The 17,500-nt window shown below is 42.7% G+C and overlaps 1 protein-coding gene across 1 annotated transcript in view; it reads left to right on the top strand.

The window, feature by feature from the left end:
• LOC110530822 (receptor-type tyrosine-protein phosphatase mu-like) overlaps positions 1-17,500 on the top strand; it is a 403,267-nt gene that overhangs the window by 165,236 nt on the left and 220,531 nt on the right. The window contains exons 3-4 of the mRNA XM_036986895.1: positions 4,422-4,696; positions 17,376-17,454. Coding sequence (XP_036842790.1) covers positions 4,422-4,696; positions 17,376-17,454 — 354 coding nt within the window. The remainder of the gene's footprint in view (positions 1-4,421; positions 4,697-17,375; positions 17,455-17,500) is intronic.

The raw sequence follows: 17,500 nt of genomic DNA on the forward strand, positions 1-17,500 counted from the left end.
TTAGTCTGTAGCTGTGTGTTGCTCACCAGTCATTTGTCTGTAGCTGTGTGTTGCTCACCAGTCATTGGTCTGTAGCTGTGTGTTGCTCACCAGTCATTAGTCTGTAGCTGTGTGCTGCTCACCAGTCATTAGTCTGTAGCTGTGTGTTGCTCACCAGTCATTAGTCATTAGTCTGTAGCTGTGTGTTGCTCACCAGTCATTAGTCATTAGTCTCTAGCTGTGTGCTGCTCACCAGTCATTAGTCATTAGTCTGCAGCTGTGTGTTGCTCACCAGTGATTAGTTAGTAGCTGTGTGTTGCTCACCAGTCATTAGTCTGTAGCTGTGTGCTGCTCACCAGTCATTAGTCTGTAGCTGTGTGCTGCTCACCAGTCATTAGTCATTAGTTCGTAGCTGTGTGCTGCTCACCAGTCATTAGTCTGTAGCTGTGTGCTGCTCACCAGTCATTAGTCTGTAGCTGTGTGTTGCTCACCAGTGATTAGTCATTAGTCTGTAGCTGTGTGCTGCTCATCAGTCATTCGTCTGTAGCTGTGTGCTGCTCACCAGTCATTAGTCTGTAGCTGTGTGCTGCTCACCAGTCATTGGTCTGTAGCTGTGTGTTGCTCACCAGTCATTAGTCTGTAGCTGTGTGTTGCTCACCAGTCATTAGTCATTAGTCTGTAGCTGTGTGTTACTCACCAGTCATTAGTCTGTAGGTGTGTGTTGCTCACCAGTCATTAGTCATTAGTCTGTAGCTGTGTTTTGCTCACCAGTCATTAGTCTGTAGATGTGTGTTGCTAACCAGTCATTAGTCATTAGTCTGTAGCTGTGTTTTGCTCACCACTCATTAGTCTGTAGCTGTGTGTTGCTCACCAGTCATTAGTCATTAGTCTGTAGCTGTGTGTTGCTCATCTGTGATTTGTCTGTAGCTGTGTGTTGCTCACCAGTGATTAGTCTGTTGCTGTGTGTTGCTCACCAGTCATTAGTCTGTAGCTGTGTGCTGCTCACCAGTCATTAGTCATTAGTCTATAGCTGTGTGTTGCTCACCAGTCATTGGTCTGTAGCTGTGTGTTACTCACCAGTCATTAGTCATTAGTCTGTATCTGTGTGCTGCTCACCAGTCATTAGTCATTAGTCTGTAGCTGTGTGTTGCTCACCAGTCATTGATTTGTAGCTGTGTGGTACTCACCAGTCATTAGTCATTAGTCTGTAGCTGTGTGCTGCTCATCAGTCATTAGTCTGTAGCTGTATGTTGCTCACCAGTCATTAGTCATTAGTCTGTATCTGTGTGCTGCTCACCAGTCATTAGTCATTAGTCTGTAGCTGTGTGTTGCTCACCAGTCATTGATCTGTAGCTGTGTGGTACTCACCAGTCATTAGTCATTAGTCTGTAGCTGTGTGCTGCTCATCAGTCATTAGTCTGTAGCTGTATGTTGCTCACCAGTCATTAGTCATTAGTCTGTAGCTGTGTGTTGCTCACCAGTCATTAGTCTGTAGCTGTGTGTTGGTCACCAGTCATTGGTCATTAGTCTGTAGCTGTGTGCTGCTCACCAGTCATTAGTCATTAGTCTATAGCTGTGTGCTGCTCACCTATAATTAGTCTGTAGCTGTGTGTTGCTCACCAGTCATTAGTCTGTAGCTGTGTATTGCTCAACAGTCATTAGTCATTAGTCTGTAGCTGTGTTTTGCTCACCAGTCATTAGTCTGTGGATGTGTGCTGCTCACCTGTCAATAGTCATTAGTCTGTAGCTGTGTGCTGCTCACCTAGGATTAGTCTGTAGCTGTGTGTTGCTCACCAGTCATTAGTCTGTAGCTGTGTGTTGCTCACCAGTCATTTGTCATTAGTCTGTAGCTGTGTGTTGCTCACCAGTCATTAGTCATTAGTCTGTAGCTGTGTTTTGCTCACCAGTCATTAGTCATTAGTCTGTAGATGTGTGTTGCTCACCAGTCATTAGTCATTAGTCTGTAGCTGTGTTTTGCTCACCAGTGATTAGTCTGTAGCTGTGTGTTGCTCACCAGTGATTAGTCTGTAGCTGTGTGTTGCTCACCAGTCATTAGTCTGTAGCTGTGTGCTGCTCACCAGTCATTAGTCTGTAGCTGTGTGTTGCTCACCAGTCATTGGTCTGTAGCTGTGTGTTGCTCACCAGTCATTAGTCATTAGTCTGTAGCTGTGTGCTGCTCACCAGTCATTAGTCATTAGTCTGTAGCTGTGTGTTGCTCACCAGTCATTGATCTGTAGCTGTGTGTTGCTCACCAGTCATTAGTCATTAGTCTGTAGCTGTGTGTTGCTCATCAGTCATTAGTCTGTAGCTGTATGTTGCTCACCAGTCATTAGTCATTAGTCTGTAGCTGTGTGTTGCTCACCAGTCATTAGTCTGTAGCTGTGTGTTGCTCACCAGTCATTGGTCATTAGTCTGTAGCTGTGTGCTGCTCACCTGTGATTAGTCTGTAGCTGTGTGTTGCTCACCAGTCATTAGTCATTAGTCTGTAGCTGTGTGTTGCTCACCAGTCATTAGTCTGTAGCTGTGTGCTGCTCACCAGTCATTCGTCTGTAGATGTGTACTGCTCACCAGTGATTCGTCTTTCCCTATAAAGTGCAAATGTAAATTGTCTTTGTGAGGTGATTAATTGTGTATTCGTACTCTCTGTTCAACACATTCCTGACCACCCTGTTATGTTTATCTTCTGCGTTGTATTCACAAAGAACCAAACAGGGGCGAATGGGCTGAACGCGGAGGAACTAACCAGAACTTGGCCAATAAGAAAGACTCATTTTCGCTGCTAGTTTTGTGACGGTTTTTTCCTTCGGCTTGCACCAATGAATATAACCCTGGATTGTATTTTCGCACGTGTCCTTTCAGTACGTCATGCTGTCTTCTATTCTTTCTGTAGCGCCGACAGCTATAGGTCTATGAGAGGATGAGAAATGCGCTGTGCTCAGCCCTTAATGTTTTGCCAATATAATCATTCTCACTTGTCCTCTATTGGCAGGTGGAGAGAGGATTAGATGAACCTTTAATGTTAAATCAAAGGGAGGAAATCTAGAGTGTTCTTCTTACTCTAGTTGCTATTGATTCCTCATTCTACCCTTTTCTTCATTTTTCTCCATCATTTGAGCTATAATCCACCTTTGTTATAAACCCTCGGTATAGCTGGCAGTGTCACGATGACTTCCTGTCAATTCAGGAAGTACACTAACGTTCCAATTCCATCTCTCTTCAATGCTTTTCAATTAGGAACATGTGGAATTGGAATTTAGTTTTTCTTTCGTGAATTGACTGGAAATTGATTTGGGATTGACTCCAACCCTGTCTCACGTCTCCTCAATGTTTTTACAGTCAATCAAAGCACAACCCAGTCCTCTCCAAGTCCTCTCCAAGTCCTCTCCAAGTCCTCTCCCAGTCTTCTCCCAGTCCTCTCCAAGTCCTCTCCCAATATTCTCCAAGTCCTCTCCCAGTATTCTCCAAGTCCTCCCCCAGTCCTCTCCAAGTCCTCTCCCAGTATTATCCCAGTCCTCTCCCAGTCCTCTCCAAGTCCTCTCCAAGTCCTCTCCAAGTCCTCTCCCGGTCCTCTCCCAGTCCTCTCCCAGTCCTCTCCCAGTCTTCTCCCGGTCCTCTCCCAGTCCTCTCCCAGTCCTCTCCCAGTCTTCTCTCTCTACATAAAGAACCTTTGCTAACCCATACTATTGCATGTTATTGTCTCCTCTCCACTGTTATACTGTCAAATGTATCCAGATGGCTACATGCTATTTAAAGTGACTGCAAAAAAAACCAACATCCCAGAAATGTTCCATACGCACCAAAATCTTTTCTTCTCTCAAATGTTTTGCACAAATTTGTTTACATATTCTGTCAGTGAGTATTTCTCCTTTGCCAAGATAATTAATCCACCTGACAGGGGCAGCATATCAAGAAGCTGATTGAACAGCATGATCACCCTGTGCTAATCATTCTGATTGGCTGGGCCTGGCTTCCCAGTGGGTGGGCCTATGCCCTCCCAGGCCCATTTCACATGTCCTTATATGAACTGTAACTTTGAAATTGTCGCGTGTTGCGTTCATTGTTATTGTTCAGTGTGAATGTAAACAAACACTGTATAGCCTCCAAACATGAATACAACTATAGTTTTGATATCATGGATGGTCAATCCTTGCATCCAAAGCTTTGTCTATGAATTTGACATTTCACCCTCAGCCCCATACCTCAGCTGCTTACCAAATACAGTGGCAGGATGGACTCTTTTGTTATTGTTTGAACCGCAGATTGCCTCTTTAAATAAAGTTTGTTTTGTCTTGATGCGATCCTTTAGTTCTGACCTTGCAGCTCCACTGTTCTAATTCCCGTTAATGTTGTCCTCTCCGCTGGTCCTCTAGAATCAGGATCTGTCAGCTGAAGTTTTGTACATTTCCACAGTACTGTCTCACATGCTGTCTCCTCTATCCTAGATTCAGCCTTCATAATGGTCAACACGTCGGGGCGTTTCGCTGGTCAGAAGGCCCTCCTCCTGACCCCCCAGCTGAAGGAGAATGACACCCACTGCGTAATCTTCGAGTACTTCCTGTCTGGCCACGAGGGGGCGGGACCGGGGCAGCTCAACGTGTACATCAGAGAGAACAACAGTCCACTGGGCATGCCCGTCTGGAACGTGTCTGGGCCAGCTACTAGAGCCTGGGTGCAGGTAGAACTGGCCATCTCTACCTACTGGCCCAACTTCTATCAGGTGAGAAGATTTCACCGTACCTTACCTTACCTTACCTTACCATACCTTACCATAACTTACCTTACCATACCTTACCATACCATACCTTCTGTTACCTTACCATACCATACCTTACCTTACCTTACCATACCATACCTTACCATACCTTACCTTACCATACCATACTTTCTGTTACCTTACCATACCATACCTTACCTTACCTTACCATACCATACTTTCTGTTACCTTACCATACCATACCATACCCTACCTTACCTTACCTTACCATGCCATACCTTACCATACCATCCCATACCCTACCTTACCATACCATACCATACCCTACCTTACCTTACCTTACCATGCCAAACCTTACCCTACCTTACCATACCATACCTTTTATTTATTTATTTTATTTAACCTTAACCTGCAAAGTAGAGATATAAATAATGGGAGAAATAAAGGAGCAAAAATAAATAAATAAATACAGTAGGGGGAGAGGTAGTTGTTTGGGCTAAATTATAGATGGGCTGTGTACAGGTGCAGGAATCTGTGAGCTGCTCTGAGAGCTGGTGCTTAAAGCTAGCGAGGGAGATACGTGTTTCCAGTTTCAGAGATTTTTGTAGTTCGTTCCAGTCATTGGCAGCAGAGAACTGGAAGGAGAGGCGGCCAAAGGAAGAATTGGTTTTGGGGGTGACCAGTGAGATATACCTGCTGGAGCGCGTGTTACAGGTGGGTGCTGCTATGGTGACCAGCGATCTGAGATAAGGGGGGACTTTACCTAGCAAGGTCTTGTAGATGACCTGGAGCCAGTGGGTTTGGCGACGAGTATGAAGCGAGGGCCAGCCAACGAGAGTGTACAGGTCGCAGTAGTGGGTAGTATATGGGGCTTTGGTGACAAAACGGATGGCACTGTGATAGACTGCATCCAATTTATTGAGTAGGGTATTGGAGGCTATTTTGTAAATGACATCGCCAAAGTCGAGGATCGGTAGGATGGTCAGTTTTAAGAGGGTATGTTTGGCAGCATGAGTGAAGGATGCTTTGTTGCGAAATAGGAAGCAAATTCTAGATTTAACTTTGGATTGGAGATGTTTGAGGTGAGTCTGGAAGGAGAGTTTACAGTCTAACCAGACACCTAGGTATTTGTAGTTGTCCACATATTCTAAGTCAGAACCGTCCAGAGTAGTGATGTTGGACGGGCGGGCAGGTGCAGGCAGCAATCGGTTGAAGAGTATGCATTTAGTTTTACTTCTATTTAAGAGCAATTGGAGGCCACGGAAGGAGAGTTGTATGGCATTGAAGCTCGTCTGGAGGGTTGTTAACACAGTGTCCAAAGAAGGGCCAGAAGTATACAGAATGGTGTCGTCTGCGTAGAGGTGGATCAGAGACTCACCAGCAGCAAGAGCGACATCATTGATGTATATCATTGTATACAGAGAAGAGAGTCGGCCGAAGAATTGAACCCTGTGGCACACCCATAAAAACTGCCAGAGGACTGGACAACAGGCCCTCCGGTTTGACACACTGAACTCTATCAAAGAAGTAGTTGGTGAACCAGGCGAGGCAACCATTTGAGAAACGAAGGCTATCGAGTCTGCCGATGAGGATGTGGTGATTGACAGAGTCGAATACCTTGGCCAGGTCAATGAATACGGCTGCACAGTATTGTTTCTTATCGATGGCGGTTAAGATATCGTTTAGGACCTTGAGCGTGGCTGAGGTGCACCCATGACCAGCTCTGAAACCAGATTATATAGCGGAGAAGGTGCGGTGGGATTCAAAATGGTCGGTAATCTGTTTGTTGACTTGGCGTTCGAAGACCTTAGAAAGGCAGGGTAGGATAGATATAGGTCTGTAGCAGTTTGGGTCGAGTGTCCCCCCCTTTGAAGAGGGGGATGACCGCAGCTGCTTTCCAATCTTTGGGAATCTCAGATAACACGAAAGAGAGGTTGAACAGGCTAGTAGTAGGGGTTGCAACAATTTCGGCACATCATTTTAGAAAGAAAGGGTCCAGATTGTCTAGCCCGGCTGATTTGTAGCGGTCCAGATTTTGCAGCTCTTTCAGAACATCAGCTGACTGGATTTGGGAGAAGGAGAAGGGGGGGGGGGGTGGCTTGGGCGAGTTGCTGTGGGGAGTGCAGTGCTGTTGACCGGGGTAGGGGTAGCCAGGTGGAAAGCATGGCCACCCGTAGAAAAATGCTTATTGAAATTCGCAATTATAGTGGATTTATCGGTGGTGACAGTGTTTCCTAGTGTTTCCTAGTTTCCTAGCCTTTGAAAAAGCTAGCCTTTGCTTTTCTAACTGCCTGTGTATATTGGTTTCGAGCTTCCCTGAAAAGTTACATATCACGGGGGCTGTTCGATGCTAATGTAATGCCAGAGGATGTTTTTGTGTTGTTTAAGGGCAGTCAGGTCTGGAGAGAACCAAGGGCTATATCTGTTCCTGGTTCAACATTTCTTGAATGAGGCATACTTATTTAAGATGGTGAGGAAGGCATTTAAAAAAAATAACCAGGCAACCTCTACTGACGGGATGAGGTCAATATCCTTCCAGGATACCCAGGCCAGGTCGATTAGAAAGGCTTGCTTGCTGAAGTGTTTCAGGGAGCGTTTTATAGTGATGAGTTTGACCGCTGACCCATTACAGATGCAGGCAATGAGACAGTGATCGCTGATCTCTTGTTTGAAAACAGCAGAGGTGTATTTAGAGGGCAAGTTGGTTAGGATGATTTCTATGAGGGTGCCCGTGTTTACGGCTTTGGGGTGGTACCTGGTAGGTTCATTGATAATTTGTGCGAGATTGAGGGCATCAGGCTTAGATTGTAGGATGGCTGGGGTGTTAAGCATGTTCCAGTTTCGGTCACCTAGCAGCATGAGCTCTGAAGATCGATGGGGGGCAATCAGTTGACGTATGGTGTCCAGGGCACAGCTGGGGGCAGAGGGTGGTCTATAGTAGGCGGCAACGGTGAGAGACTTGTTTTTAGAAAGGTGGATTTTTAAAAGTTCAAATTGTTTGGGTACAGATCTGGATAGTAGGACAGAACTCTGCAGTAGATTGCAACACCGCTCCCTTTGGCCGTTCTATCTTGTCTGAAAATGTTGTATTTAGGGAATTGGTCATCTAGGATGTCCAGAACAGAGAGTAAAATGAGGTTTCTGGGGGCAATAAAATAGCTTCAAGGTATAATGTACAGACAAAGGTATGGTAGGATGTGAATACAGTGGAGGTAAACCTAGGTATTGAGTGATGATGAGAGAGATTTTGTCTCTAGAAACATCATTGAAACCAGGTGATGTCATCGCGGGTGGTGGAACTGAAAGGTTGGATAAGGTATAATGAGCAGGACTAGAGGCTCTGAAATAAGCCCATAAACACTAACCAGAACAGCGATGGACAAGGCTAATTGACATTAAGGATGGTAAGGCGAGTGATCATAAGGGTCCAGTGAGTAGTGAGGTTGGTTGGGGTCACGGCGATTCAGACAGCTAGCCAGGCCATCGGTAGCAAGCTGGCAGAGGATGGGGGTCTGTTTTTAGCCACCTCGTGCGTTTCCGTCGGTAGAATTAGTGGGGTTCCGTGTGGTAGAGGGGACCAATCCAATTGGCAAAATAGATATAGTTATAGTGACCCAACAAAATTGTCCGATAGACCTATTCAGATACCAGCCGATAAGACAGCTAACGATTAGCAGGCTGCTGACGGGCGTTCAGGTAACGTCGCGACGGAGGGGCCAGTTGAATAACTCCCTCAGGCAGATAACGTCGGTAGTCCAGCTGTGAAGGCCCGGTGGGGCTCCGCATCGGCAGGAAAACGGGTCCGGATAGGTGATTGTAGCCCAGGAATGGCTGATGGAACTCTTCAGCTGGCTAGCTCCGGAATAATTGATGTTTGCTCCGGAATCGACGTAAGCCAATAGTCACTCGGATAGCAGCTAGCTAGCCGCAAGATCCAGGTGTAAATGTCCAGAGCTTGCGGTAGAAATCCTGGGATATGGAGAGAAAATAGGTCCGGTATGCTCTGGACTGAGTCGCGTTGTACAAAACTGCCGATAGCTTTTTGAGCTAAAGGATAGCTGATGACCACCAACCGTGGTTAGCTGAATACTAACGTTAGCCAGTAAACTGGCTAGCTTCTGAAGCTTCTATTGTGGTTTCCAGATTTGAGTTGAATAATACTTTTTTTTTTAATTGGTGAGGCGGGTTGGAGGAGAGTGTGCCTTACCATCATACCTTACCATACCATACCATACCTTACCATTCCTTACCATACCTTACCATACCATAACATGCCTTACCATACCATACCATACCATACCATTCCTTACCATAACATACCATACCTTACCATACCATACCATGCCATACCATACCATACCATTCCTTACCATAACATACCATACCATACCATACCAATCCTTACCGTACCGTACCTTACCATACCATACCATACCATACCATACCAATCCTTACCTTACCATACCATACCATATCATTCCTTACCATACCATACCATTCCTTACCATACTATACCATACCATACCTTACCTTACCCTACCATACCTTACCATACCATACCATACCATACTATACCATACCATACCTTACCTTACCATACCACACCATACCATACCATACCATACCATACCATACTATACCATACCACACAATACCATACCATACCACACAATACCATACCATACCATACCATACCATACCATACCATACCATACCTTACCTTACCTTGCCACACAACACAATACCATACCATACCATACCACACAACACAATACCATACCATACCTTACCATACCTTACCATACAACACAATACCATACCATACCTTACACACCCCACCATACCACACAATACCATGCCATACCATACCACACAATACCATACCACACCATACCATACCACACAATACCATACCACACCATACCACACAATACCATACCATACCATACCATACCACATAATACCATACCACACCATACCATACCACACAATACCATGCCATACCATACCACACAATACCACACCATACCATACCACACAATACCATGCCATACCATACCACACAATACCATACCACACAATACCATGCCATACCATACCACACAATACCACACCATACCATACCACACCATACCATACCACACCATACCATACCATACCATACCACACCATACCATACCACACAATACCATACCATACCATACCACACAATACCATACCATACCATACCACACAATACCATACCATACCATACCACACCATACCATACAACACAATACCATACCATACCATACCATACCATACCACACCATACCATACCACACAATACCATACCATACCATACCACACAATACCATACCATACCATACCACACAATACCATACCATACCATACCACACCATACCATACCACACAATACCATACCATACCATACCACACCATACCATACCACACAATACTATACCATACCATACCACACCATACCATACCACACAATACCATACCATACCATACCATACCACACAATACCATACCATACCATACCACACCATACCATACCACACAATACCATACAATACCATACCATACCACACAATACCATATCTTACCATACAGTACCTTTTTGAAATTGTATGAATTTACTTATCAAAATTAACGTTTTAATTAAGATTTGTATGGTTTTGGGCCGAACAAGCACTGATACAACACTGCCTCTTACCTGTGGCCTTATTCATGATACAACACTGCCTCTTACCTGTGGCCTTATTCATGATACAACACTGCCTCTTATCTGTGACTGTATTCATGATACAACACTGCCTCTTATCTGTGACTGTATTCATGATACAACACTGCCTCTTACCTGTGGCCTTATTCATGATACAACACTGCCTCTTATCTGTGACTGTATTCATGATACAACACTGCCTCTTACCTGTGACCTTATTCATGATACAACACTGCCTCTTACCTGTGACCTTATTCATGATACAACACTGCCTCTTACCTGTGACCTTATTCATGATACAGCACTGCCTCTTACCTGTGACCTTATTCATGATACAACACTGCCTCTTACCTGTGACCTTATTCATGATACAGCACTGCCTCTTACCTGTGACCTTATTCATGATACAACACTGCCTCGTGTACCTTATTGCTTAGTTATATATTACTTCTGAATATGAACCTCTTGTATCCATGGCAATGGGCCTATGTCCTTCCTCTCCCCCCAGCGCCAGTTCTATATAATTTGAGTTTTCTGCTGCCACCTCACCTCACTTCACCGGGGTACATCATCGCTGGCACACAGCCCCAGTCACAGTGATTTCACACCCTGATTATCAGTGTTTCTAGGACTCATTGAGGAAGAGAGGGGAACTCACCAATCTGCGTCACAAATGCGACCCTATCCCCTATGAGCCCTGGTCAAAAGTAGTGCACTTTATAGGGTATAGGGTGCCATTGGGCCCTGGTCAAAAGTAGTGCACTTTATAGGGTATAGGGTGCCATTGGACCCTGGTCAAAAGTAGTGCACTTTCTAGGGTATAGGGTGCCATTGGGCCCTGGTCAAAGTAGTGCACTAGGGCATAGGGTGCCATTTGGGACATAGAATAGGACATGGTGTATGATGCAGAGGTTCTCCTTGATCTCCCAACCAACGAGAGATTAGGCCCCACAGGGCTATTTCATTAGAGCCACAGGCTACAGGCCCCACTGTGTGTGTGTGTGTGTGTGTGTGTGTGTGTGTGTGTGTGTGTGTGTGTGTGTGTGTGTGTGTGTACTGTATGTGTTTGGTAAATAACGGTCTCACACTCCAAACTGACAGAATGGTAAAACACTTCTGCAGGCACGAATGATATTTGTTCTCTTCCTCACAAGGAAAATTTAAAAAGCGAAATGCTCCAAATTACATCTAATTAGCAACACGTGTTAATTATAGGTGTCTGTAATTGCACAGTAACCTAAGGGATGTGTGTGTGTGTGTGTGTGTGTGTGTGTGTGTGTGTGTGTGTGTGTGTGTGTGTGTGTGTGTGTGTGTGTGTGTGTGTGTGTGTGTGTGTGTGTGTGTGTGTGTGTGTGTGTGTGTGTGTGTGTGTGATTGTCATAATGAAACCACCTGGTACTCTGATATTATTCAGTAATTACAAGTTATGTTTTTTATAAAGTCCAAACTAGGTCTTTCATCTGAGATAATTACTTCTCTGTCAGGTCATCCTAAAACTTTTAATTTTTTACTTTGAATATGTATCATATTATAGAATAATTTCTATTTATTGCTATTTACAACATAAACTGTAAACGGGGGAGTTATTGGGTATGAGCTAGATTGTAAACTGGGGAGTTATTGGGTATGAGCTAGATTGTAAACTGGGGAGTTATTGGGTATGAGCTAGATTGTAAACTGGGGAGTTATTGGGTATGAGCTAGATTGTAAACTGGGGAGTTATTGGGTATGAGCAAGCTAGACAGTAAACTGGGGAGTATTTGGCTATGAGCTAGACTGTAAACTTGGGAGTGATTAACTATGAGCTAGACTGTAAACTGGGGAGTGATTGGCTATGCGCCTGACTGTCAACGGGGGAGTATTTGGCTATGAGCAAGCTAGACAGTAAACTGGGGAGAATTTGGCTATGAGCTAGACAGTAAACTGGGGAGTATTTGGCTATGAGCTAGTCTGTAAACTGGGGAGTATTTAGCTTTGAGCTAGACTGTAAACTGGGGAGTATTCAGCTATGAGCTAGTCTGTAAACTGGGGAGAATTTGGCTATGAGCTAGACTGTAAACTGGGGAGTATTTAGCTTTGAGCTAGACTGTAAACTGGTGAGTATTTGGCTATGAGCTAGACTGTCAACTGGGGGAGTGATTGGCTATGAGCTAGACTGTAAACTAGGGAGTATTCAGCTATGAGCTAGACTGTAAACTGGGGAGTATTAAGCTGTGAGCTAGACTGTAAACTGGAGTTTGATTTTGCAGCCAGAATAACTTGCCAAATCGTAATTTGTAGTAGAGAAATAAAGTTGACAACATTAAAAGTCATATATTTGCCTCTTTTCTACTGTAGGTATGTAATTAAACATTTATTTATTCTGTTTTTGCTAGCAATATTCATAAAATTCTTTGGTGGGAAAATATCCAGTTAAAAAAAGATATACAGTGTCTTTGGAAAGTGTTCGGAGCCATTGACTTGTTCTGCATTTTGTTACGTTACAGCCTTATTCTCAAATGTATTAAATTAAACCCCCCTCCCAATCAATCTACACACAATATCCCACAGTGACACAACCAAAACAAGTTTTTAGAAATGTTTGCTAAATTATTCAAAATAAAACACAGAAATATGACATTCGCATAATTATTCAGACCCTTTACTCAGTACTTTGTTGAAGCACATTTGGCAGTGATTACAGCCATGAGTCTTCTTGGGTATGACACTAAACTTGGCACACCTTTATTTGGGGAGTTTCTTCCATTTTTCTCTGCCGATCCTCTCAAGCTCTGTCAGATTGGATGGGGAGTATTGCTGCACAGCTATTTTCCGATCACTCCAGAAATTTTAGATCGGGTTCAACTCCGGGCTCCAGTTGGACCACTCAACAACATTCAGAAACTTGTCCCGAAGCCACTCTTGCATTGTCTTGGCTGTGTGCTTAGGGTCATTGTCCTGTTGAAAGGTGAACCTTCGCCCCAGTCTGAGGTCCTGGTAAATTGAATTTACCATTGGTGAACTCCAATCAAGTTGTAGAAACATCTCAAAGACCTTTCTTCTGAAACTCGTTAGTCTATTCTTGTTCTGAGAAATGAGGCTAGAGAAATTGCCAAGAAACTGAGGATCTCGTTCAAGGCTGTGTATTACTCCCTTCATAGAACAGCACAAAGTGGCCCTAACCAGAATAGAAAGAGGAGTGGGAGGCCCTGGTGCACAACTGAGCAAGAGGACAAGGACATTAGAGTGTCTAGTTTGAGAAACAGATGCCTCACAAGTCATCAACTGGCAGCTTCATTAAATAATACCTGCAAAACACCAGTCTCAAGGTCAACGGTGAAGTGGCGACTCGGGGATGCTGACCTTCTAGGCAGAATTCCTCTGTCCAGTGTCTGTATTCTTTTGCCCATCTTAGTCTTTTCTTATTTTTGGCCAGTCTGAGATATGGCTTTTCCTTTGCAACTCTGCCTAGAAGGCCAGCACCCCGGAGTTACCTCTTCACTGTTGACGTTTAGACTGGTGTCTGAATGGTATCTGCTTGGTTCTGTCTGTCTTTGTCTGATTGTGCTACTATCATACTGTTGATATAAAATACGCTAGTCTAAGGCTTTCATTGTAGGACATAACACAACTCTTTCTGTCACATCTCACTACTGTAAAATGAATGATGTCATCACTATGTTCAATCCAAAACTATAGAGGAAGTAGTAAGGCTGTTACAGTATTTAGAGAATGAGGTCATCACTATGGGACATGTGTAGGCTAGGCATGCCTCTGGGTGTGTTACTACTCTCTGGTCCGCACCCAGTTTTTTGGGTAGGACTGGCATTCCATTTCCCTTTTTAACCCCAGTGCCGACTGCTCACTATAGCTAGGACATTCTGTTCTATTTATATAAACCATGGGACATAACTCAAACGTTCTAAAGGGGACCCGCCCTAGTCTGTCGTGTCCTATCTCGCTTATCTTGTCTCTTCACTCAGACCTGGGTCAAATACATGATGTCAAACACTTTCAAATAATTGAAATATTTCAAAAAGTATTTGAGGTACGTTTCGTTTAGCTTGGAGATCAAGTAGTCTTCACCAGTCATTAAAGTCTTTGAAAGTGTTTGACTTAAAGATTTGACCATGGTCTAATTCTAACATTCACAGAATTCTGCTTACATTACTGTGAGTAACCCTTAGTATTCTAACATTCTGTAGGAACCCTTAGTATTCTATCATTCTGTAGGAACTCTTAGTATTCTATCATTCTGTAGGAACTCTTAGTATTCTAACATTCTGTAGTAACTCTTAGTATTCTATCATTCTGTAGGAACCCTTAGTATTCTATCATTCTGTAGTAACTCTTAGTATTCTATCATTCTGTAGGAACCCTTAGTATTCTATCATTCTGTAGGAACCCTTAGTATTCTATCATTCTGTAGGAACCCTTAGTATTCTAACATTCTGTAGGAACCCTTAGTATTCTATCATTCTGTAGGAACTCTTAGTATTCTATCATTCTGTAGGAACTCTTAGTATTCTATCATTCTGTAGGAACTCTTAGTATTCTATCATTCTGTAGGAACCCTTAGTATTCTATCATTCTGTAGTAACTCTTAATATTCTATCATTCTGTAGTAACTCTTAGTATTCTAACATTCTGTAGGAACCCTTAGTATTATATCATTCTGTAGTAACCCTTAGTATTCTATCATTCTGTAGGAACCCTTAGTATTCTAACATTCTGTAGGAACTCTTAGTATTCTAACATTCTGTAGTAACTCTTAGTATTCTATCATTCTGTAGAAATCCTTAGTATTCTATCATTCTGTAGGAACCCTTAGTATTCTAACATTCTGTATTAACTCTTAGTATTCTAACATTCTGTAGTAACTCTTAATATTCTATCATTCTGTAGTAACTCTTAGTATTCTATCATTCTGTAGTAACTCTTAGTATTCTATCATTCTGTAGTAACTCTTAGTATTCTATCATTCTGTAGGAACTCTTAGTATTCTATCATTCTGTAGGAACTCTTAGTATTCTATCATTCTGTAGTAACTCTTAGTATTCTATCATTCTGTAGTAACTCTTAGTATTCTATCATTCTGTAGGAATCCTTAGTATTCTATCATTCTGTAGTAACTCTTAGTATTCTATCATTCTGTAGTAACTCTTAGTATTCTATCATTCTGTAGTAACTCTTAGTATTCTATCATTCTGTAGGAATCCTTAGTATTCTATCATTCTGTAGGAACTCTTAGTATTCTATCATTCTGTAGGAACCCTTAGTATTCTATCATTCTGTAGTAACTCTTAGTATTCTATCATTCTGTAGGAACCCTTAGTATTCTATCATTCTGTAGGAACCCTTAGTATTCTATCATTCTGTAGGAACCCTTAGTATTCTAACATTCTGTAGGAACCCTTAGTATTCTATCATTCTGTAGGAACTCTTAGTATTCTATCATTCTGTAGGAACTCTTAGTATTCTATCATTCTGTAGGAACTCTTAGTATTCTATCATTCTGTAGGAACCCTTAGTATTCTATCATTCTGTAGTAACTCTTAGTATTCTATCATTCTGTAGGAACTCTTAGTATTCTATCATTCTGTATTAACTCTTAGTATTCTAACATTCTGTAGAAATCCTTAGTATTCTATCATTCTGTAGGAACCCTTAGTATTCTAACATTCTGTATTAACTCTTAGTATTCTAACATTCTGTAGTAACTCTTAATATTCTATTATTCTGTAGTAACTCTTAGTATTCTATCATTCTGTAGTAACTCTTAATATTCTATCATTCTGTAGTAACTCTTAGTATTCTATCATTCTGTATTAACTCTTAGTATTCTAACATTCTGTAGGAACCCTTAGTATTCTATCATTCTGTATTAACTCTTAGTATTCTATCATTCTGTAGGAGCTCTTAATATTCTATCGTTCTGTAGTAACTCTTAGTATTCTATCATTCTGTAGTAATTCTTAATATTCTATCATTCTGTAGTAACTCTTAATATTCTATCATTCTGTATTAACTCTTAGTATTCTAACATTCTGTAGGAACCCTTAGTATTCTATCATTCTGTAGGAACCCTTAGTATTCTATCATTCTGTAGGAACCCTTAGTATTCTAACATTCTGTAGTAACTCTTAATATTCTATCATTCTGTATTAACTCTTAGTATTCTAACATTCTGTAGGAACCCTTAGTATTCTATCATTCTGTAGGAACCCTTAGTATTCTAACATTCTGTAGTAACTCTTAATATTCTATCATTCTGTATTAACTCTTAGTATTCTAACATTCTGTAGGAACCCTTAGTATTCTATCATTCTGTAGTAACTCTTAATATTCTCTCATTCTGTAGTAACTCTTAATATTCTATCATTCTGTATTAACTCTTAGTATTCTATCATTCTGTAGGAACCCTTAGTATTCTATCATTCTGTAGTAACTCTTAATATTCTATCATTTTGTAGTAACTCTTAATATTCTATCATTCTGTAGTAACTCTTAATATTCTATCATTCTGTAGTAACCCTTAGTATTCTATCATTCTCTAGTAACCCTTAGTATTCTATCATTCTGTATTAACTCTTAGTATTCTAACAGGACTGGTGAGGTGGGGGGAAGGGAATGACTGGGGAGGTGGAGTGGAGGGGAGGACTGGGGAGGTGGAGGGGAGGGGAGGACTGGGGTGTGGAGGGGAGGGAAGGTCTGGGAATGTGGAGGGGAAGACTGGGGAGGTTGAAGGGAGGGGAAGACTGGAAAGTTGGAGCGGAGGACAGGGGAGGTGGAGGGGAGGACTGGGGAGGTGAGGGGAGGACTTGGGAGGTGGAAGGGAGTGGAGAACTGGGGACTTGGAGGGGGGTGAGGGAGGGACTGGGGAGGTGGAGGAGAGGACTGTGGAGGATGAGTGACATTTGGACGACGTGTGCACATTTATCAGTGTTATTATCGATGTGTCACCTCTCTCCTCAGATGGTGTTTGAAGTGGTGACCTCTGGCCATCGCGGCCTGCTGGCCATCAAAGATGTGGTGCTGCAGGGCCACCAGTGCAGTAAGTCTCCCTCACACACCCACACACCCACACACACACACACACA

The sequence above is a fragment of the Oncorhynchus mykiss genome, chromosome 8, assembly GCF_013265735.2.
Source record: "Oncorhynchus mykiss isolate Arlee chromosome 8, USDA_OmykA_1.1, whole genome shotgun sequence".
Lineage (NCBI taxonomy): Eukaryota > Metazoa > Chordata > Actinopteri > Salmoniformes > Salmonidae > Oncorhynchus > Oncorhynchus mykiss.